The sequence below is a fragment of the Grampus griseus genome (assembly GCF_964374135.1).
Source record: "Grampus griseus genome assembly, chromosome: 10".
NCBI lineage: Eukaryota > Metazoa > Chordata > Mammalia > Artiodactyla > Delphinidae > Grampus > Grampus griseus.
The window spans coordinates 19,371,443-19,395,602 of NC_139004.1; the positions used below are offsets into that span (position 1 = coordinate 19,371,443).

Genomic DNA, 24,160 nt, shown 5'->3' on the forward strand with positions numbered 1-24,160 from the left:
ATTTTGTGTGGTTGTGTTTTCATTGTTGTATGTCTCAAGGTAATTTTTAATTTCCTTTTTGATTTCCTTATTGACCTATTGGTTTTTAGTAGCATATGGTTTAGTTTTCCTATAATCATTTCTTTTCCTGTGGTTGATTTCTAGTTTCATGCTGTTGTGGTCAGAGAAGATGCTTGAAATGATTTCTATACTCTTAAATTTGTTGAGGTTATTAGTTTTGTGCCCTAGTATATGGTCAGTCCTAGAGAGTGTTCCACGTGCACTTGAAAAGATGTATATTCTGTTTTTTGTTTTTTTTGATGTAATGTCTTGAAAATATCAATTAAGTCTAACTGTCCTATTCCATCATTTAGGATCTCTCTTGCCTTATTGATTATCTAGAAGATCTGTCCATTGATGTGAGTGGGGTGTTAAAATCTACTATTACTGTATTCCAGTCAATTTCTTCCTTTATGTCTGTTAGTGTTTTATGGATTTGGTGCTCCTATGTTAGGTGCATATATGTTGATGACTGTAAAACCTCTTCCTGTATGGATCCTTTTACCATTATATAATGTTCTTTTCCTTTATGGCCTTTGTTTTAAAGTCTATTTTATAGTCTGATATGAGTTTTGCAACTCCTGCTTTCTTGTCATTTCCATTTGCGTGAAATATCTTTTTCCATCCCCTCACTTTCAATCTCTGTGTGTCCTTTGCCCTAAGGTGAGTCTCTTGTAGGCAGCATATTGTAGGCTCTTGTTTTTTTATCCAGTCTGCCACTCTGTCTTGATTTGAGCATTCAGTCCACTGACATTTAAGGTAATCATTGATACATATGTATCCATGGCCATTTTAAACCTTGTTTTCCAGTTGATTCTATGGATTTTTGTTGTTGTTCCTTTTTGTGGTTTGATGATTTCCTTTTATTTTATGCTTGTGTTCTCTTCTTTTTGGTTTTTGTGGATCTAGTGTATGTGTTTGAATTGTGGTTGCCCTGTTTTTCAAGTATGTTAACCCCTTCCTATATCTGCTTGCTTTAGACTGATAGTCATATAAGCTCAAACACATTCTAAAAAACAAGAATCTACACTTTCTTACTCTCCTTCTCCACATTTTATGATTTTGATGTCCTTTTTTACAGCTTCATATTTATCCTTTTGCTGTTTCTTGTGTTTATCATCCTTTCACATTAGGTTTTTGTTTTTTCTTTTTGATCTGTATACTGGCTCACTTAAGTGATTTACTTTTCAACTGTGATTTCCCCTTTCCTATATCTTCTTTTGTATTTAGAGAAGACCTTTCAATATTTCTTTTAGGATAGGTTTGGTATTGCTGTATTCTTTTAGTTTTTGCTTGTCTGAGAACTTCTGTATTTCCCCTCCTATTCTAAATGATAATCCTGCCGGATAGAGTATTTTACTTTGCAGATTTTTCTCTCTCAAAACTTTGAATACATTTTGCCACTCCCTTCTGGCTTGCAGTGTTTCTGTCCAGAAATCAGATGATAGCCTTAAGGGGATTCCCTTGTAATTAACTCTTTGTTTTTCTCTTGCTGCCTTTGGAATCCTCTCTTTATCTTTAAAACTTTTGCCATTTTTTATTATAGTATGTCTTGGTGTAAGTTTGTTTGGGTTCATCTTGTTTGGGACCCTCTGTGCCTCTTGTATCTGGATATCTGTTTCCTTCTTTAGATGTGGGAAGTTTTCAGCCATAATTTCTTCGAATACATTTTCAATCCCCTTTTCTCCTTCTGGAATCCCTGTTATACATAGATTGGCACACTTTATATTATCCCATAGGTCTCTTATATTGCTTTCATTTGGTTTTCTGTCTACTGTTTTGATTGGGTAATTTCCATTATTCTGTCTTCCAGATCACTTATGTTTCTGCATTATTCATTCTGCTATTCATTGCCTTTGGCTTAGCTTTCGTTTCAGCAAATGAATTTTCTAATTTTTCTTGGCTCATCCTCATAGTTTCTAGTTCCTTTTTACAGTAATCTGCATCTCTGTTGATAGCCTTTCTTAATTCCTTCAGTATTTTCATTACCTCCTCTTTGAACTCGTGTCTTTTAGACTGAAGAGGTCTGTTTCATTGTTTGTTCCTTCAGGGCAATTCTCTTAACTGGGAGTGGTTCCTCTGCTTCTTCATTTTGCTTATATTTCTCTTACTCTGAGTTTAGGAGAAACAATTATCTACTGTAGGCTTGGAGGGCTATCTACGTGCGGGAGCATTCCTGCTTAGCTTTTGTGGGTTTAATATTTTTTTGGCTTGAGGGCTGTCTTTGGTTTGGATGTTTGCCATCTCTTTCCTCAGCGTGTGCTGGCCATTATCCCCTTGTCAGAGGGTGAGCAGGTGCGTGCCCCGCGCACGCTCCCAGGAGGTCGGGGCAGCGGTTGGTGCCTGGTCACGGGACCCTCGGCGTTGGCAGGCTGCTCCCACTTCTGGAGGCTGAGATGGCAGTGGTGGCTCGTGCCCGCCCCCAGAGCTCGTGTAAGCGGTGCCCTGCTGCCTGAGAAATAAGCTCCTGTGGAGGTCCCACCCCTCTCCTTATGCCCCCCACCCCTCTCCTCATGCCCCCCTCCACCCCAGCAGTGGTGCCCTACCTCTCTGGGGGCCCAGGCTTCTTCCCCCAGTGGTGGCACACCACACCCTAGCCCCCTCAGGCAGCCACCCCCAGTCTTCTCCCCTGTTCTGACCTCCGAAGCCTGAGCCTCAGCCCCCGGCCCCCACCCGCCCCAGTGGAGGACCGTCTCGGGCTGGGGCGTGCCAGGCAGCGGCACCAGCTGACTGTGTGGAGCTCTCTCTGCTTTGCCCTCCACAAACTGCTTGTTGTGCTCTCCTACGAGGCTCTGAAGCTCCGCGCCCCCCCCCCCCCCCCCGCCAGTCCCAGCTGATCTGCCCACCAGGGAGGAGACTTCCAGTGTTCTGGCACCTTTCCTCTTTCACAGCTCCCTCCTGGGAGCAGGTCCCTTCCCGGTTGCTTTCTCTCTCTCTTTTTTTCTTTTGTCCTACCCAGTTATGTGGAGATTTTCTTGCCCTTTTGGAAGTCTGAGGTCTTCTGCCAGCGTTCAGTAGGTGTTCTGTGAGAGTCGTTCCGCATGTAGATGTATTTGTGGGAGAAGGTGAGCTCCCTGTCCTACTCCTCCGCCATCTTGAACCTCTGACTGTATTGACATTTTTCAAAAACAGTTTACTTCATATATGAAAATGATGTTATATATTTACCTTGGAAAGGAAATGCTCTTTATGTTCATTTTTAATTTTTGGTTTTGTTTTACCTGATAGTGATTTGGGATTTGCACTAATTCATCAGCATTCACATGTCTGCATTTTCCTGTAACTGGTAGCATTGCAGAGCCTCCCTGGGATCAGGGCCATGGAATACAGTGAGGCCTGTGTAGGGATGGAACCCGTGTCCTCAACTACCTGTGTCATGTTTAGGGTCAGTTGGCAAAGCCACTCCAGACTGGCCTCAATCACAATAATAGTAAAGGCAAAGGGTAGTTTTTTCACTGGTAGCTGAATATTTTATACTAATTCAGGAAGTTCTGTGCTACTTAATGTATAATGCATGTATTGGGGGCATGTTAATTATGTTAACTCTTAATTAAAGTGAAAAGAGCAGTGCTGGGATTGACCATGCAGAAGAGATGGAGTTGCTGTTGGAAAACTACTACCGATTAGCTGAGGATCTTTCCAATGCAGCTCGGGAACTTAGGGCACTGATTGATGATTCACAGAGTATCATATTCATCAACTTGGACAGGTAAGAAGCCCTCGTATAAAACAATCAGTAAGTCTTTTCTTTATAAAATAATACACGGTAATAAAGCTTTTAAGGATAGCTTTGTTTTTCCATTTTGGAAAGAATTATACCATCATTATCGTTTGTAATTACTACATGGAAGTGTCTTTTTTTTAAGGTGTATGTTTAATCCATGTGGTCTTTAATAGATTATTTAGTGAATTTGCTGAGTGTAGTTGGTAAGATCTTCTGAACTAAGCAGTTGTTCTCCTCCCCAGCCACCGTAATGTGATGATGAGGTTGAACCTACAGTTGACCATGGGAACCTTCTCTCTTTCGCTCTTTGGACTAATGGGAGTTGCTTTTGGAATGAATTTGGAATCTTCCCTTGAGGAGGTGAGAATGTATTATTTCAGTAATCTAGAGGTTGTTTTTAATGTTTTGAAGATAATTTTTTTAATGGATTTTTTTAAAAGAGAACTTTATTTATTTATTTATTTATTTTTGGCTGTGTTGAGTCTTCATTGTTATGCGTGCACGGGCTTTCTCTAGTTGCAGTGAGCGGAGGCTACTCTTCGTTGTGGTGTGTGGGCTTCTCACTGCGGTGGCTTCTCTTGTTGCGGAACACGGGCTCTAGGTTGCACGGGCTTCAGTAGTTGTTGCTCGCAGGCTCTAGAGCACAGGCTCAGTAGTTGTGGCACATGGGCTTAGGTGCTCTGTGGCATGTGGGATCTTCCCAGACCGGGGCTCAAACCCGTGTCCCCTGCATTGGCAGGTGGATTCTTTTTTAACATCTTTATTGGAGTATAATTGCTTTATAACAAAGTGAATCAGCTATATGTATACATATATCCCCATATCTCCTCCCTCTTGCATCTCCTTCCCACCCTCCCTATCCCACCCCTCTAGTTGGTCACAAAGTACGGAGCTGATCTCCCTGTGCTATGCGGATGCTTCCCACTAGCTATCTGTTTTACATTTGGTAGTGTATATATGTCCATGCCACTCTCTCACTTCGTCCCAGCTTACCCTTTCCCCTCCCTGTGTCCTCAAGGCCATTCTCTAAATCTGCATCTTTATTCCTGTCCTGCCCCTAGGTTCTTCAGAACCTTTTTTTTTTTAAATTCCATATATATATGTTAGCGTACGGTATTTGTTTTTCTCTTTCTGACTTCCTTCACTCTGTATGACAGACTCTAGGTCCATCCACCTCACTACAGATAACTCAGTTTCGTTTCTTTTTATGGCTGAGTAATATTCCATTGTATATATGTGTCACATCTTCTTTATCCATTCATCTGTTGATGGACACTTAGGTTGCTTCCATGTCCTGACTATTGTAAATAGAGCTGCAGTGAACATTGTGGTACTTGACTCTTTTTGAATTATGGTTTTCTCAGGGTATATGCCCAGTAGTGGGATTGCTGGTTCATATGGTAGTTCTATTTTTAGTTTTTTAAGGAACCTCCATACTGTTCTCCATAGTGGCTGTATCAATTTACATTCCCACCAATAGTGCCAGAGGGTTCCCTTTTCTCCACACCCTCTCCAGCATTTATTGTTTGTAGATTTTTTGATGATGGCCATTCTGACTGATGTGAGGTGATACCTCATTGTAGTTTTGATTTGCATTTCTCTAATTAGTGATGTTGAGCATCCTTTCATGTGTTTGTTGGCAGTCTGTATATCTTCTTTGGGGAAACGTCTGTTTAGGTCTTCTGCCCATTTTTGGATTGGGTTTGTTTTTTTGATATCTAGCTGCATGAGCCGCTTGTAGGCAGGTGGATTCTTAACCACTGTGCCACCAGGAAAGTCCCTTTAATGGATTTTAAAAAAGAAAGTTTTAACATGTATACTCCCCTAGTGAAATAAAATATATACTCTAACTCATTTAAAATTCATGTCGTATTGTTAGACTCTGTTATGACGTAGATAGCCTAGGTTACCTTATGATTCCCAAAACATGTAATTACACATGGGAAAGGTTTGACAAAACAGTAGTACACTGTGAGGCAGTGTTAATGAGGGATTCTTTTTTTTTTTTTTAATTCTTGTGTGTCAGGCAGTGTTCCAGGCAGTTGCATGCTTTATTTGACTCAGTTATCAAAACTCTGAAAATGAATGTATTTTCCCTGCTTTATAGGTAGGAAAACTGAGGCTCAGAAAATGTTAGTAACTTGACCAAGGGCACAGAGCTAGGAAATAACAGAACTAGGATTTAGTCCCCAAGACTTGCACTTTCCACTTTGCTCCATTTTAATATAACACTGAACTCGCAGAGTTTTTTTTTTTTAATTATTTATTTATTAGGCTGTGTCAGGTCTTAGTTGCGGCACGTGGGATCTTCATTGTGGCATGCAGGATCTTTCATCGTGGCATGCAGGCTTCTCTAGTTGCAGCATGTGGGCTTCTCTCTAGTTGTGGCATGCGGGCTCTCTAGTTGCAGCACGTGGGCTTCTCTCTAGTTGTGGCGCAGGCTCAGTAGTTAAGGCACGCAGGCTTCAGAGTGCAAGGCCTCAGTAGTTGCGGCGTGCAGGCTTAGTTGCCCTGCGGCAGGTGGGATCTTAGTTCCCTGCCCAGGGATGGAACCTGCATCCCCTGCATTGGAAGGCAGTTTCTTTTAACCACTGGACCACCAGGGAAGTCCCTCGCAAGGTTTTTCATAACATTGTAGGCTTGTACTTTCAGAAGATGTCTTACTGTGAGATTTCTAGAAATGAATCTGCATGCGCATTTGGCAGGCACACTCTGGCGCTGGGTTCTGTGTCCTAGTTAACAGATCTATTCTCTGTCTCCGGCTGTTGCTGAAGTCCAGCCCACGTCATCTCATCAGGACCACTATTCACTTTTATAAAGTGGTCTTTAAAAGAAGCAAATCTGATGGTCACTCTTCTGTGTAAAATTATTCAGGGCGTTTTGATTGTCATTAAGATAAAAATCCAGATTCCTTGGCTTGTAGGGCTTTTCCTGGTCTGCTGCACCCACATCTCCATCTTGTCTCCAGACACCTTGCCATCACCGTCGGTTGATTCATCACTATTCTTACTCACGGGGCCTCCACACGTCTCTCCTCGGCATCCACCTGTTTTTGCCTAGTTAACATCTGTTTCTCTCTCAGGTCTCAACTTATGTGTTACTTCCAAGGAGACTCTTCCCTGACTGCACCCCCAACCCAGCCGAGCAAAATTACTCCCCTGGTTATATGTGCCCAAATAATCCCACACTTCCCATTTGCCGTGTTCCTCAAGTTTGCAGTTGCTGTTTAAAGTCTGCAAAAGATTATGGCTCCCTGAAGCAAAGTCAGCAGTAGTCATTTTAATGCTCCTTATGAGATGTGAAAGAAAAATAAATGCAGCACACTTCATTCATTCATCTTACAGATACGGGTTTTGGTGCCTGTTGCACACTAAACACTGCTTTTAGCTGTGGGGATATAGCATTGAGTCCCTGCCCTTGTGGAGATTCCATTACAGTGAGGTAGAAGAGAATAAACAGATCCATGGTATATTAGATGATAAGTGCCATAAAGAAAAATAAAGCCAGGTAAAGGGAAAGACTGTTAGCAGGAGGTGAGACGAGGGGCATCCTAGAGATAGGGTGGTCGAGGAAGATCTTTCTGAGGAGGTGACCCTAGAGCAGAGACCTGAATGAAAAGAAAAAGTGGGAAGGCCTGGGAGGAAGGTGATCTAAGCAGAGGGAACCATGCATGGGAGACTGAGGCAGGGATGCACTGAGCTTGTTGAAGGAACCGCAAGAAGGCCAGAGTGGTAGGGGAGGTGCGTCAAGTGGAGAAAGGCAGGGAGAATGTCAGAAGGACAGAGGGGGAGGGCATGTTGATTTTGTGGCGCATGCTAAGAGTTTGGGCTTGTTCTAAGTGTGATAGGAATCTCTTGGAGACTTTTGAGCCCAAATATAGTAGAAAGTCCAGTAGTCGCCAAAATATCTTGTGCGACATAGACCAACCCTGGACATTCTCAGAAGGTACTTCCAAAGACCTTTGCAAATTCCCCAATTTGTGACTGCAGAACTCTTTCCTGTTATTCTCCCAAATTATTTTTGTTAAGAACTATTTTTATGTACATATACTCACTTTACAAGCTAACTCTATCTTATGCTTACTGTAATATTTTTCTCTAAATGCCCACTTAAAAAAAATAAAGAGTTTTTAGAAATTCCTTTCTGATAGTTTCAGCATATGCAATAATTCTGGTTGTAATGAGATCTGAGTAGAAAGTAGTGAGCTAGGCTTGCCTCCCAGAGCAAGATTCAGATCAGTGTCTCACCAGAGTCGCAAATGACATCTCCAGGTTTCCTGGAGAAGAGTTGAGAGATGTTCATTAAATCTATGAATATCAGAGGTTTCCCTGTTCTTGTATAGTTGGAGTTAATATTTACAATGGTGAATCCAAGGTAGGAAAAACATTTTTCTTTTTTAAAATAATACCAGACTGTCTCAAGAATAGTCAAATATTACCATACAGCCTTTACCCAGATTCTTCAAACAGCAACATTTTATCATATTTACTCTATCATTCTATCAATATATAGTTTTTTTCTAAATCATTTGAGAGTAAACAAAAAATGATGCTTCTTTACATCTAGATATTTCAGTATATATTTCCTAAAAACATGTATTCTCTTACATAACCACAGCTCCAGAAAATTAACATTGAAACAACACTATTTTCTAATCTGTGGAACCTGGTCAGGTGTCACCACTCAGCTCAGTAGAGCCCTTTGCCTCATAGAAAATCTTGGATCGTGTGTTGTTATATAGTTGTCATGTCTCCTTAGGCTTCTTTAGGCCAGTTTTTCTATCTTTGTCTTTCAGGGCCTTAACGTTCACAAAGAATGTAGGTCAGTTGTTTGGCCCTTGATACTCTTTCTTCATTATTAGATTCTGGTTACACATTGTGTCAGTGTGTTCCTCACATTGAATCCCATCAGGAGACCCTTGATGTCAGTTGGTCTCTTTACTGGTGATACTATGATCATTTGGTTAAGGTGGTATCTGCCCACTTTCTGTCCTGTGAAGTTACTCTTTTTCTCTGTGGAATTAGGTATCTTGTAAAAACTCTGCTATTCATCAAATTTGTACCCTCTAGTTTTGTTTTGTTTTTTAATTCAAGTATAGTTGATTTACAATGTTGTGTTAGTTTCTGCTGTACAGCAAAGTGATTCAGTTATACATATATGTACATTTTTTAATATTCTTTTCCATTATGGTTTATCATAAGATATTGAGTATAGTTCTCTTTGTTATATAGTAGGACCTTGTTGTTTATCCATTCTCTATATAATAGCTAACATCTGCTCACCCCAACCTCCCACTCCATCCCTCCCCCAACCCCCTCCCCTTGGCAGCCACAAGTCTGTCCTCTATGTCTGTGAGTCTGTTTCTGTTTTTTAGATAGGTTCATTTGTGCCATATTTTAGATTCCACATGTAAGTGATATCATATGGTATTTGTCTTTCTCTCTCTGACTCACTTAGTATGATAATCTCTAGTTTCATCCATGTTGCTGCAAATGGCATTATTTCATTCTTTCTGATGGCTGAGTAATATTCTATTGTATACACATACCACATCTTCTTTATCCATTCCTCTCTCAATGGACATTTAGTTTGTTTCATGTCTTGGCTGTTGTGAATAGTGCTGCTATGAACATAGGGGTGCTTGTATCTTTTTGAATTATAGTTTTGTCTAGATATATGCCCAGGAGTGGGATTGCTGGATCATATGATAATTCTATTTTTAGTTTTCTGAGGAACCTCTGTACTGTTTTTCATAGTGGCTGCACCAACTTACATTTCTCACCAACAGTGTAGGGGAGGGTTCTCTTTTTCTCCACACCCTTTCTAACACTTGTTATTTGTAGACTTTTTCATGATGGCCATTCTGACCTGTGTGAGGTGGTACCTCATTGTGGTTTTTGATTTGCAGTTCTCTAATAATTTGCACCCTCTAGTTTTAGCATCCACTAATTGATCCAAAGTGGATTCATGTCTGAATCCAGTACTGCAATGATGATGATCACATGGTGATTTCTAATTCCATCACTCCTCCTACTTTTATTCTTTGTAAAGTAGAGCCTTCCTTCTCTCCCAGTTATTTATTCATTTGTATCAGTATGGACTCATGGGGTCTTACTTTAGTCAATGAGTTATATAATCTGTCACTACTGTCATTATTTATCGTGGTGTTCAAATTGTTCCTTTCATGCTGACTTCTGAGTACTTTTGACGTGTCCCCATCAGTTTTAGTGCTTTTTTAGCCTTTGGCACATCAAGGTGTTCTAGGCATCTTATTTTTAAGGAGTAGATAGATTGAACAGTGGCAGAGATGAAGAGCTTGAAAGGTAGGTACTTAAACATACAATACTGCAGGGCACACCCAGAGCAGAGGGGGCATTAAAAATCCAACTCTTAGATACTTGTCCCTTCCCTTAATCTCCTAGAGGTCTCACACTGTGCTGTGTGTGTATTTTAATGACACATAGAATTTTGCACTTGCTTACCTCTCAAGTTGATCACATTTTAGCATTCCCAGACTTTTGGTTTATAGGGCATTACAGAACCAGTCTATAACAAAAAACAACAGTAATCTGGGTATGCTAAATCTCATTTAAACATAATTTTTACTTAATAAATTAGCACCTTCGTTTAGGATAACTGGAAATGTGTTCATACAAACAGTTAACTCACATTAGCACTTGTCTTCTTGATAAATTATGTCTAACAGCTAATTTCATGTTAAAAAGGAGGCAGATTTCTTTTTCATATGTGGCTTGAATTTCCATCGGTGGTTACTGATCATTTTGGAGGAAATTGAGCTCCCAATCACTGGAGACCAAGCCATTGTTGATAATAACAAATGGCATTTCTGTAGCTGAGACTCCTTCCGTGTGGGAGATTAGTGTAAATTCTGTGATTCTATACATTCACACATGCACTCAAAAGCATCACACTGCAAAAGAGAATACAATTCTGAAACTGACAGGGGAATTCCCTGGCGGTCCAGTGGTTGGGACTCTGGGGGCCTGGGTTTGATCCCTGGTCAGGGAACTAAGATCCTGCAAGCCGTGCAGTGTGGCCACAAAAAAAAGAAAAAAAAAAGAAAATGACAGTGAGGGAAAATGTTCACTGTAAGTCAGAGGTTCCCAAACTTTCTTGGTTCATGATGCTTTTAGTGTCTTAGTAATTTTTTTGCAGCATCCCTAGACCAAAAGTTTCTTTCATTATGTTAGAGTTTCTGTCGTGTTACCTTACAGTTTCTTTTATGAAGAAGGTAGGTCAAAACAATTTACGAGTAGCAGTTCTCATGGTATTCCACAGATGGCACTGTGATTTCCTTGAGAATTTAAAGTATTCTGTGGTGCTGTAATGCCAGGACACCTCAGCTCACAGTTTGGCAAATGCGGCTATAAGCAAAAATATTTAAATTAAGTTGTATGTCCTATGTGATCCTAACTATTATAACTATTGAAATTTGTGTGAATGTAAACAGACGAAGGAAACACAAAGTAAAAGCAGTTAATGTGGGTTCATTGATGATCGTAAAATACTCTTAAATCATGTTTTCCTTCTGATTTATTTTCTGACGCTTGGTCTCTGGGTACTATTTGTTCTCAGTTCCTATAGGAAAGAGCAGTACAAATAACAGAAGGTTTCTTTTAAACTCTGGGGCAATGATAAGTTCAAGAAATTTTATCACTAAGGAAACTAACCCTTTGTGACTGAAATTAACTGTGTGTTCTCTTTTAGGACCATAGAGTGTTTTGGCTGATCACAGGAATTATGTTCATGGGAAGTGGCCTCATCTGGAGGCGTTTGCTGTCATTCCTTGGACGACAGCTGGAAGCTCCTTTGCCTCCTCTGGTACGAAGGGTCTGGTTCACAGCAGTACCGCAGAGGGGCTACAGTCCTGGGCTCTGAAGTCCTGTGGCCTGGGCTTCAGCTGTCACGGGCTTTGTGACCCTGAGCAGGTTACTTAATTTCTCTAAGCCTCGCTCAGTTTCCGCATCTGCCACCTGCTTCATGTAATTAAAGGGAGAATTAGATAATGTGTGTAACGCACTTATGAACACAGGGCCTGGCACAGTAAATAAGTTAGAAATTTGTTCTGTGTGGGACACTGACAAGCATTGTACATTTAGACAGATGTTAGTAACTTTGTGGTGCAGCTTTTGTCATAACCAAAATTGAAATGTAGAGAACATTTATCGTGTATAGGAAAAGATACACAGGTTACCTCTTTTTCTTACGTTTCTACTTATAGTTTATACCCCTGGAGCTCAAGACACTGATACATGGCTTGCAGTCCTTTCCTCGTTTAGTGGTTAATGTATCGTTTTACTGGTGGCTTTTCTTTTAAACAGACACAACTAAAATTACGAATTTTTCTGCTTCATTTAGATGGCCTCTTTACCTAAAAAGACACTGCAGGCAGATAGAAGGACGGAAATGAAACACAGCTTCAGGCCGGATGGACTTGAATCAAGCAGGAGTGTCTTAACAAACCGTTAGGCACAACCCGGTGGAAACTGAATTATTTTTTTATGGTAGTCACGGGAGAATTCTGATATTCTTCTATTATTTTCTTTTATAAGAGTCAGAGACTTGGGGAAAAACCCACTGACATTTAAATTGTAGTGTCTGATGTTAAAAATATTAACAGCAGTCACAGTACTAGAACTTAATGCATTTTCAGGATTCTGAGTAAAGAAACAAAGCGCTTGCTTTGTAAAACGCCAAAGTTTTATTTCCTACAAACTTAAGAGATTAACTTAACACAAGAATAGATTGTGGTATCAATTTTATTTAATTTATACATGTCAACAAAAGTGCAACCTCATGCCAAATGAAGCCTGGAAACTTGAGAAGCCCACAGTTATGAGACCAGGTTGCCATAGTTCTTAGTACAAGGAATCACATTCTTGTGAATTTGTCACTCTCAGGTGACTGAAAAGCTAGCAGAATATATATTAACCTTAAAACAAACTCTGGGAGTTTGTGCTTTAAAGCAGTCTTTGACATAACCTTATTTTCTTGTATTTGCCCCCCTTTTATAAAAGGAATAAAAAAAAAAAGGAAATGAGTTTAATGTCAGCTTTACATAGATTCCAGTTAATCAGAATTTTACTTCCTCAACCAATGAAACTATTTTTCTTTGCTTGACTATAATTAAAGCTTTTGGGAATTGAGCCGAAAGAATTTCCATTCTATTACTGCTTTATAGCTGTTTTGGTCATTCCCTGGTTTTTAGAACAGATAGACATGTCACCCCAAAAAGGAAAATATATGTAGCCTAGTTAATCTATTTGCCTACACCTTGGAGGTTGACAGATGGGCTTCCTAAAACAAGAGGGTAGATAAACTTTAAAATTGTGATACCTTTTTGTTTTCACAATCAGATTTGGGTTTAAAACAAATGACTGATATTTGTATGTCTCAAAGCTCCTATCCTGGGGCTTCCCTGGTGGCGCAGTGGTTGAGAGTCCGCCTGCTGATGCGGGGGACACAGGTTCGTGCCCGGGTCCGGGAAGATCCCACATGCCACGGAGCAGCTGGGCCCGTGAGCCATGGCCGCTGAGCCTGCGCGTCCGGAGCCTGTGCTCCACAACGGGGGAGGCCGCGATGGTGAGAGGCCCGCGTACCGCAAAAAAAAAAAAAAAAAAAAAAGCTCCTATCGTACTTAACATCTTCTGCCTCTTTTAATGTTGGGTTTATAAACCTGAACGAACTTTTTAGCGAACCCAAATTATTTTCTGGAGGTTAAGTACAGTTATACAATAGAACATGACAGTTATATTTGCCTCCAAAAGATGCATAGAAGATTCTAGAGTGTTCAGAGCAGCTCTTGCGCTACAAATTTAGTAGTAAAATAAATATGCATACCCTGATGATGTTGGAGGATACCTGATACCCTAATATGTCATATGAGGGAGTTTAGGGGTCCATTTACCAGGTGGTTTAGTGCTAGGAATAAAAATGATCTTCTAGTAGCCGATTTGAAAGAAAAGTTACAAGTTTTCCCCGTTCCCATGTCTGGTTATGAGAGGACATTAGAATAGCATAAAGCAGGCTGGGCTTGTCTTGGAACACACTTTATGGTGTGGTTGTTGGAATGTGAGTAGCATCATACATCTGTTTGATGATTTCCAGGATGAAGTATCTTTGACAATATTTAGATTTCACAGGGCACTCTTCTCTGGTACACCTCAGAGCACACTGCTGCTATTTGTGATCTCAGGTCATCACTGTAAAATAAGGTAATAAATATCACTTAACTGTGACCTATGAAGAATTGGAAGTCCAGAGGGCAAAACTTGATTTGGTTAAGATCAGGCATAGGATAGAATTTTGGTCTTTTTTTCTTTATGATGTTGCTTAGTTTGTGGGCTTACATAAAATTTTTGATGAGTCATGTCGCATCAATAAATGGGAGAATAAATGCAACTACCTCATAAGTCTGATAAAGGGAAGGTACTAATGGTTTAAATTTCTTGAAGGTGGTTAAATCAAGTATGATTTCCAGATGTCAGCTAGCTCTGCTTTGGTGATAGGTAGCAGGATGCTTCTTATATTAAAGAACCCTCAAATAATAGCTTATGCCAAAAAAAAAATGTTCAGCAGTTTTAAATTTTGAATTTAAATAGACGGAGTATGTAAGTAAGGTGAAAGAACACCAAACATTCAGTTATGAGTAAGCAGGCAGTCGTATTCTGTTTAACATGTATAAGTACAAGGAATGATATTCTTAACAGATTGCCTTTGTAAGGCCTTTAAGAAAATGTGGCAAGAATAGACGTCATTTTAAGATGCTATTAACACTTGTTTCATCCTTGATAAAGACTGATAACCACTAAATAGTCATATTAAAAAGCCATTTATTTTGGTGAGTTATTCCAAGAGTTGTACAAGCTTTATGTTTTGGAATTGCAATATTAAACTCACTCTAAATTCAGGATTTATTGTCATTACCTTAGTAATAGCTATGCAGATGGAGCATGGAATAGGGAATTCAGAGACCTGTGTTTATTCCCAAACTCACTTCAAATCTCTGTAGGTCTGTGATACAAAGGCATAGAACAATTCCAGTATTGAAGCCTTGATGAAAGTTTTGGCATATACAGGTAATAGATAAAAATTGCAAATATGTAAATGTGTTCTGATATCTTAAAGGTAATTTTGAGTTAAATTGTATAAGTTCAGGTTTGTGTTCAGGAGAGATTAAATCCCTAAGGTATTTTTGTTAAGTATTTCAGAATCAATGCTTGGAACTGCAGTTAATACTTAGTGGAGTGAAAATTTAATCCACCTATTAGGATAATACATTAGACTGTCAGGTATTAGACTTTTTTCCTGTACGCTGGGTTTTTACATATTTGCCATATACTCAGTAGAAGTACAGTTTATATAATTTTGAATATGGGGTTAGTATGGTTTGATATCCTATATGAAAACCTGCTTCTAACGTTGTAAATTTTAACCCTCTCCTCCTGCTTCTTGCTATGTGGTATGTTCAGGCATTGAGAAAATAAAAATCCTCAGGTAAAGAATAATCATGTTTAAACATAGGCCCTATCATTTAGTAAAGCCCTATCATTTAGTAAAGCATAACACTTTCTATAATAATGGCAATATGAAGGTATGCGTCCTTCTAATCCAATAGTGAAAACATGCCTTTACTAAAATGCAGTGTCATTAGCTTGTTCTACACTCAGACGTCTCAATTCATAAAAACTCATAATTACAGCTGATTTCTGGTCCCCTAAAAATAAACTTCCTTTTATAAAAATAAACTTCCTTTTAATTAAAAATAATTCTTCAAATAGGAATTCTTCAAATAGGTTGAGCTGCCAATAATTGTTAACCAAAAACCATACTGTGTTTCTGTGTGCTTTTCGCTGTGCCATAGGGGAACCATGCAGCTAGCATACCTCTTTCAGAAAGATGAGACAGTCCCAGGAGTGATCCAGAGGTCCTATCTAGGTATGTGCCTGTTTATGCTGTTTTCCTATATACATACTCACCTTATGCTCACAGTTGTAATTCTACTAGCTTTTCCTTGATTTCTGATTTAGCTTACTCTTCAGCTGGATTCCTGTCTCCTTTGACCAGTCTCTGTACTGCCTCCAGAGAAGCTAAGAGAAGGGCTCTGGTCATTTTTAATTTTCTCCTGCTTTTTAGTATCAGTTCACTAGTGTCAGAAGAAAGAGGTTGTACCCTGACTGATAGAGAATCAACTAGTTACTGTTTATGGATAATAATGCCTGCAGATTTTTAGTGAAGCTGAAATCCTATGGTACATTTCCTTTCCCTTAAATATGCCACCCTGCAGGACTGGCAGATGAGATCTACTCTGCTAAAACCAGCCCAGAAACAAGGGCGGCCAAGGCCTGCCTCACTCCTCTTGGTCCCTGGCCTCTGGCTCAGTACAGATCTCTCTCCTTTCTGCTCTAGTTCTGTTGGCACAGCTTGTGGCAGCCTAATGCACCCAAGGCTTCATGGGATGACTTCAGGCTAGCTCACTAGGTAACAGTCGTTTCTCCGAAAGCATCTGAGGGCACAGTAAGATGTTTTACTTTTTATATTTGTCTTTCACTATATGAAACATTGAAAATACAATCATCCTCATAAGAAAGGACCATAGCATTTGCAAGATGATTTTGGAGTTGTGAGGTTATGCCTCACCCCTTACTTTTCTCCTCACTCTGTTTCTCCTCTTTGTGCCTTTTTCCTGTATACGGTGCTTTCTATTTGTTTGATTGGAATGGGTCACCAACTTTAAAAGGACATTTTTAGGAAGAATTGTGTTAGAGGTTTTCCTAAGAGATAACCAGAGAGAGGCCTTTCCAGTCATCAGACACAGGTACTCATGTGGAAGAGGAAATAGGTTGTACAGCAGGTCTGAGCACAGGAAACAAGTTAGGAATAAGTTTAGGTACAAAGGAAACAAACTTTGGAAGGGGACATGACTAACCAGAGTATTTGCTGTTTCACATGCTTCTGATGTTGTCCCCATTTACTGTATCCTATTTCCAGATAGTTTGGCTGTTAGTGTGTATGTCTCCACCCCCAGGAGCCCCACCTGTGGTGGGAGCTACAAGGCTCCACTGGAGGCATCACTCTGTCCACCAGAACGCTCACCCTGGAGATGACTTGGCATGAGAGAGGGAGGGGCAGGTTAGGAAAATGGAGTGAAACCTTTAATCTTGGCCGAGGCTATAGATATGAAGTGCCCCGGAGAGTCGGGCTCCCAGAGAACTCTTTCCAGCAGCGATGACAACTTGGTTCTGTAGGGGACACAAAACAGAATTCATTTTCCGTTCATAACATCTATTAAGTTCCTGCTGTAGTCCAGGCATCATGTTATGCTCGGAAATATAAAAGACATTGGCCAGACCCCAGGGCTTGAGTTTAAATACCCCTTTGGCAGATCTGTAGGTTCAGAAAACTACAGCTGAGGAAGGTCCCTTCTCTGGTACATGAAGGAAAAGTGTGTCCATGCGTTTTTATTCAGCATCTGAGCTGTGGTGCAGTGTAGACGGCATATCTGGAGTAGTAAGACTGCCACAAACAGGCTGGCCTTTGTCAGTGTGTTCACACCACCTACTCTGCCCCTGCTGATTGAAATATTGTAGGAACAGTTTTTCAGAATGGTCTAAGCTTGTACAAGTTTTTAAACAGTTTTTGAGGTGGATTTTAGTTTTGGAAACTACCAGGAGTTTTTCTGGACCATGGCTGATAAATGAGGTGTAGCTGATCAAACTGGCTGATAGGGTTGTGGTAGAGCAGGGTGTGACCATAAAACTGTGACGTTTCTCATTGACTTAATTTTGAAAACTACCAATGGAATCCAGAAATAAAGGCTAACATATTGAGCCTTTACCATATGTCAAATACTATGCTTAACCCTTTGCTTGTATCTTTTTAAATACACTAGTGTCAGATAAGAGGGAAAATCTCAACTCTTATTTATGGAATTACTCATTTACTGGATTTGCCTGTAGTTTGGCTGTGAGCTAAGTTTCCTCTCCATTTCCTGGTTAAACCATCTTCATGCCTAAAATCAAGTGTTCCCCTGCTGCTTGCCCTCTCTGCCCAGTCAGCCTACTCCTATTTCCAGATCCACTCAGGCCCAAGGGACCCTGCAAGGCCACCAGCATAGACTTCCATTGATCTCTGACTGCCTTTGGTCATCCTAAATGGACTTGCTGGTCTTGTAGGTGTTTCATTTTTCCACGAAGAACCTGGGGGCAGGGACCAGGTTTGTCTGCCTCTCTGGTACCCAATGTAACACTGCTCCGCCAGGGCCCTCGGGCTGACTGAAGGCAGCCCCACAGGAGGTGGCAGTACCACTCAGGTAAGTGCCAAGTCCTCCTGGTTCTAGCTGGTTACTAGTTCAGTACTTAATGCTCACGTAGAGAAAGGAGTCTTCAAAGTCATAACTTTTACTCAAGTAAAAGGCCACCCACTCTGATCATCCTCAGATTGTCTGTGTCCATTTTTTAAATATAACCTTTGATTTATCTTTACACTCAGAGTGCTTTAGGGGCCCCCAGTCTCAAAGGAAGATGAATTTGCATTGTTATACAGAAAGTTATACAGAAAGGAATGAAATATACTTTTAGATGATCTGTACTGCCCCCTTCAGTTGGTATAAATAATGGTTGAGTATTCTATAAATGAGTTACAGCAAGGGCTACTTGAACTTCATCCCATAGTTCACTTACTCTTTACCATTTAATCCTACACTGATTTGCATTTTACTTAACTTCCCGTGTGTATAAATCTTAACTTTCTATCTCTCTCATAGCCTAATTCCATACAATGTCATATCCTAAAATAAATGAGTGGAATCAGTGGTTTAGCTGTATATTTTAAGATAAAACCCATTTAATCTGTTGTATCTATTAAAATTCAAAATGTGCATACTCCTTGACCTAGCCGTCTTCTAGGAATCTTACCAGCAGAGAAATTTGCACAATTATAAAGATATAAATTATAAAGATACAGATACAAGAATGCTCACTAGAGCGTTGTCTGTAATAGGAAAAAAATGGAAGTAACTACAAGAAATAACTAAATGTCTATTGAGAAAGTAAACCAAAGAAATAAAATATGGTGCATCCAGACAATAAATTACTATTCAGTCATTGAAAAGAATCAGATAGTTCTATATGTACTTGTCTGGAAGGAGGCACTGAAAGACAGTTACATAAAGTCATACAAAAACAGTCTTGTAGAAAAAGAACTAAAATATTAATAGTGCTTAGCCAGTATGGCAAGTGAAGGGCCCAGGATAATGTTAGGCTTTGTGGGATGTCAGTCTGAGGCAGCTGATCAACGGTATAGTAGCAGCTGTAAAGAAAGGAATGACCGTGGCTATATCCCACTAAAACTTGAGACACTGCAAGTTGAACTTCATATGTGTCACAAAATATATTTTTTGATCATTGCACACATGTCAATGATTTTTAGTTCATGGGCTATACAAAAATGGGCAGCCAGCTAGAGTTGGCCCATAGGCTCTAATTTGCTAACCTCTGCTGTAGAGGATGAAATTGGAGGGGTAGCAAGGGAAACTTTTCACCAAAACTGATGGGATTATGTGTGAGTGTGTTTTTGTGTGTGTCCCTCTATTTTTCAAATTAAAAAAATCTAAAATACATACAAAATGAGATCATCCCCAAATCGCAGCCTTAGAACAAATGCAGATATCAAAGTGGTACAGTCTTGGTACTCACCTTTTTCTTTGACCTCACAGTGATCATAGAGCTCCCAAACCTTGAGCCTGCCTGAAAAACACACTCTGTTAACTCTCTGTTAGTAGCCTTTGAAAACGCACCATGGGGCTTCTCTGGTGGCACGGTGGTTAAGAATCCACCTGCCAATGCAGGGGACACAGTGCCCTGGAGGATCCCACATGCTGTGGAGCAACTAAGCCCGTGCACCACAACTACTGAGCCTGCGCTCTAGAGCCCGCGAGCCGTAACTACTGAAGCCTGCGTGCCTAGAGCCTGTGCTCCGCAACTAGAGAAAGCCCACGCACAGCAACACAGACCCAACGCAGCCAAAAATAAATTTATAAAAAAAACCACCAGGGCTTCCCTAGTGGCGCAGTGGTTGAGAGTCCGCCTGCCGATGCAGGGGACACGGGTTCGTGCCCCGGTCTGGGAAGATCCCACGTGGCGCGGAGCGGCTGGGCCCGTGAGCCATGGCTGCTGGGCCTGCGCGTCCGGAGCCTGTGCTCCGCGGCAGGAGAGGCCACAACAGTGAGAGGCCCACATAATGCAAAAAAAAAAAACAAAAAAAAACCCCCCCCAAAAAAAAACCACCATGTGATTTTATCAACTTGAAATAAGGGAAAGGGCTGCTTTTTTTTTGGTAGTTTTTCATTTTTTTCAGAAGGTACTTACTTCAGGAGAAATCAATACGTATTGGGCCTGAAAGAAAGTGATGAGAAAGGGAGACAATGTTATTACTGTTCATGGGGTTTTTTTTAAACCAATTTTAATTACACCCTTACACTCACATTTCTTCATTTTAGAGAAGCCCTTTGTCACCAGAAATTCTTCTTATAGTTTAGCTCAGAAAAATAGATGTATAAAAATGTTTATATGTGAATATTTCTTACTGTAACAGCAAAAATTTGAAATGGACTAAGTGACTAATAATCACTTAATGATTAGACTGGTTTATCTACAGATAAAATACTAGGTATCTGGTAGATATATTGTATAAGACTATAGGAAGGCGTAGAAAACAAAGTTGTATACAAAATCATGTACAATATGGTCACCACCGTTAATAAGATACGCACAGTGTAGTGGTTAAGAGTGCACTTTAGAATCAGCTCTTGGTTCAAGTCTCTGTTCTGCTATTTCCTAGCTGTGTGACCTGTAACAACTTCCTTCTCCAATCTTCAGTTTCTTTATAATGGGTATAAAATACCAAATTAATAGCTTTGATGTGGATTAGATTTTTTATGTGTAGCATAGTGCTAGGCACAGAGTGAATGCACAATAAATGGTAGCAATTAAGTTTAGCAAAATCCTAGAAGGATAAACATCAAAGGGTAATAGACGTTATCTCTGTAGAGTAGAATTCTAGGTAGATTTTAATTTTCTTTGTACTGTGTATTTTCTAATATTTTTACAATAAACTTTCATTTTTTGCAATTTAAAAAGTAATTTTTAAGTTTAAAAATAACAGCCAAGTTAAGGAAACCCACCTGAGAAAAGGAATAAAACAAAGCAATGAAAGATGAAATAAAAAGATTGGGAGTCTTCATGAAACTCCAATGGCTGTGGCCTGTTTTCTTCTGCCGTGGGCTCCTAACCAAGCAGTGGCCGGCTATGACCAAGAACCAATATGACACCCCATCCAACTGCAGCTGTGGGGGGTGAACACTGCAGAACTGCCGGTAAGCAGGCAGCCTGGGCCTACAAACACGAACATGGGATGGTGTCCTGACCCCAGGTAAGGGGCAGGTTACCTGAGTTCAGGCAGAAACTAATGAGAGTTCTATAGTGGACATAATTTACTAAGGCATCAGCAAGTAGCCATCCTTTCCCAGGATGGTATGGAATTGTGTACAAGAACAGTTACCTTTTCTTCTGGACATGGAGCTACCCACGATTTGCATTTGCCTGTCATGTCGCCCAAGGTGACCTCTTTGCCATTATACACATAGACACGGCCATCTTCTCCCCCCATCAGTCCAGAGGTTACATCTGTGATCCTCAGTGGGGCTGCCATGATGATTTCATCTGTAAACAATGAAAACCAGCAGCAGGAAGTATCTACTCACTGTCATTGTTCCACTACACTACTGGATCCTGACCCAACCTTCCACAAATAATATTAGTATATCTTTTACTAGGTCTGTCCTGATTTCATTCCAACGTAGTCAGAGGCTTTTGTTTTCTGTTATCATTCATTAATAATAGTTGATGTGGGTGGCTCTCGTGTCACCATGTTCAAAAAGTACTACTCTTGTACATCCGGCTCTGGACTTGATTCATTATGAGGCTAGAGCCTAGGTGAGCCAATTGGGGGACTCATCAGTTAAGCAAAGGACTTTCTTATTGGCCCGAGACACCGTTCCTTCCTACCTAAGCCATCGTTATCCAGGTCACTCAAGTGCAGAACGCCACCAAATCGGGAGAAGCGGCGGTCTCCACTGAAGGTGCTGAGCAGAGAAGGCTGCAAGTCAGGTGGCAGTTTGTACATCCGAGTGCTTCCACCTTGGCGCAAGGTCGTGGTCAGGAATGCCATCTTAGCCGTGACATCTGAAATAAACCATAGTATGGTAACTGCTGCCATCACAAGGACGAAGATAGGACATAGACGTTATCGGTTACTTTGTGTCACTGACTTTCAGGATTACTGTGAGATGGTCAAATTTGTGAATGCCAAGGTTTTTTTTAATATATGATCATTATAAAAGGTGTGGGAAACACCCCAAAAAAGTATAAAGAAGAAAACGTATATAAAGCATCTATTTCTTTCTGGACAATGATCTGTACTTACATGTACATACACACATTTTAATGGGGGTTTTTGCAGATTATAAAATTCTTTTTACACTCAGGCCATTTTTAACTTTTTGCTTTTATAATGAATACTATGATAAATATCCTTCCCCGTAGTTCTGAGTAGTTTATGAGAACAGATTCTTAGAAGGGGCCCATATAGCCTTGGATTTGGGGAATGGCTCTTTGCCAGACCTCTTTCTAGAAAAGGTATATCGGTTCACATTTCACAAGCAGTGTGTCAGTTCCCATCTCACTTCAACTTTGCCATCATTGAGTATTCTTTTTCATACTGAAAGTACTTCAGTGTTTAATCAGCACCCTAAAATCCTCACTGAATGTTCAAACTTGTGTATAGTGGCCACAGCCTGACCCAGAGATCCTGCCGAGGCAGGGGACAGGGCGAGAGGGACAAGCCTAACTGTCCTACTCAAACTTGCCCTGAAAGTAGATCAGATTTTTCACATTTAACTTAATCTGTCCATAGAGCTGCAATTCCCCAACTATACGCTGAAACACTTCAGCGAACTCACGGAGGATACGGCAGGTATCTTGAACTTTTGCTGGTAACACAATGACATCTGTCTGACGCCACATGACCTACCTGCTGGAGGTGGGTCATAGTTTCAACATTAGATCCCTATGTTCCTTTCAATGATGTCACATCTGTGCAAAACTGGGATTTTATCATAATGGGTTGTTATGGTAAAATGCAGGTACCACTAGAAAATCAGTGTGGATTGAAATGAGGATAGCGGTGTCTAATCTGATTCCAGGGTTTGAGAAGTGGTACAGTACCCCAAAGGAGCTGTTAGGACATAAACACAGCATCTGCAACCTACTGAGTCACACGGGGCCCCATACTGAGAAAGGCCCTGTGCTTGGCTTTATGCTCTCCTGTTAAGAAAAATTATCCAGAATTTCAGGGAACAAATTTTGTCTGGGCCCCTCAAATTATGTGGGTGAAATACAATCAAAATACAAGTAAAAATAGGAAAATCTGAGCAAGATTGGTGGATTATATCTGTTGATAACCCAGCTGTGACACTGGTTATGGTGTGCAGATTATCATCGGGGAAAACTGGATAAAATGTAACATGACCTCTATTATTTCTTACAACTGCATGTGAATTTATAATTATCTCAAAAAGCATCATTTATATATATGTATCATGATATAATTAACCTTTATATTCTGTATTTTATACAATATTTGATAATGGAGAAAATTATTAAGGCAGTAAAGGGACTAAAACTAAGAAAATTTGGGAAGCTCTAATTCACAGCACTCTGGGGGCAAGAGTGCTGAGACAAAATTAGTAATGTGTGTTGCAAGAGTTTAGAAATCACTACCTAGACTCTGTAAAGGAAGAAAAAAAATATTCCAAAGCTAAGTCAGCAACTTTCTGTTGTAATGCTTTGTCCTTACGCATGCAAGGAAAGATTTAACCATTCCTTTGCCCAATCCACTTCTACGTATCATTCAAATACATTGTATGAAACGAAAATCTTTCTGAAAAATAATTTCACAATATGTAGTAAGAGTCTTAAGATTAGCCCCTCTAGCAATAGGATGATGGTAGTAAATGTTGGCATGTGTGTATGGAAAAAATGTGATACAAGTATCAAAAGTAATGTTTTAGAAGAATATTTAACATGAGAACATGCTTAAGATATAAAATATTAGGTGTAAAAAACATGTATGCATTTAAGCTTTAAAATATCTGGGTAAGGGGTGATTTTTTTCTTCTCTATACTTCCTTATATTTTCACAAATTTCTACAATAAGCATAATTTACTTTTATACTCTTGGAGGGAGTAGATTTTTGTTCTTTTAACTCACCCATAAATTAACAAAATAATGTTTTATTAACATACACCCTCAGAGTGG

The 24,160-nt window shown here is 40.0% G+C and overlaps 2 protein-coding genes across 9 annotated transcripts in view; one reads left to right on the forward strand and one right to left on the reverse strand.

The window, feature by feature from the left end:
• MRS2 (magnesium transporter MRS2) overlaps window positions 1-15,326 on the forward strand; it is a 30,916-nt gene extending 15,590 nt beyond the window's left edge. For both annotated transcript variants that reach the window (XM_082662908.1, XM_082662909.1), the window contains 4 exons: window positions 3,596-3,748; window positions 4,006-4,123; window positions 11,492-11,605; window positions 12,143-15,326. In XM_082662908.1, the coding sequence (XP_082519034.1) occupies window positions 3,596-3,748; window positions 4,006-4,123; window positions 11,492-11,605; window positions 12,143-12,253 (496 nt within the window). In that variant the 3' untranslated portion in view covers window positions 12,254-15,326. The remainder of the gene's footprint in view (window positions 1-3,595; window positions 3,749-4,005; window positions 4,124-11,491; window positions 11,606-12,142) is intronic.
• The window catches only part of GPLD1 (glycosylphosphatidylinositol specific phospholipase D1), a 50,137-nt gene continuing 39,826 nt past the window's right edge, over window positions 13,850-24,160 (reverse strand). For 5 of the 7 annotated variants that reach the window (XM_082662901.1, XM_082662902.1, XM_082662899.1 and 2 more), the window contains 5 exons: window positions 21,850-22,026; window positions 21,344-21,504; window positions 20,152-20,178; window positions 19,480-19,530; window positions 14,600-17,025 (listed from right to left, as the gene is read on the reverse strand). In XM_082662901.1, the coding sequence (XP_082519027.1) occupies window positions 16,939-17,025; window positions 19,480-19,530; window positions 20,152-20,178; window positions 21,344-21,504; window positions 21,850-22,026 (503 nt within the window). In that variant the 3' untranslated portion in view covers window positions 14,600-16,938. Of the gene's footprint in view, window positions 13,987-14,599; window positions 17,026-19,479; window positions 19,531-20,151; window positions 20,179-21,343; window positions 21,505-21,849; window positions 22,027-24,160 lie in introns of those variants that run through there. The other 2 variants (XM_082662900.1, XR_014297268.1) reach the window with 2 other exon arrangements.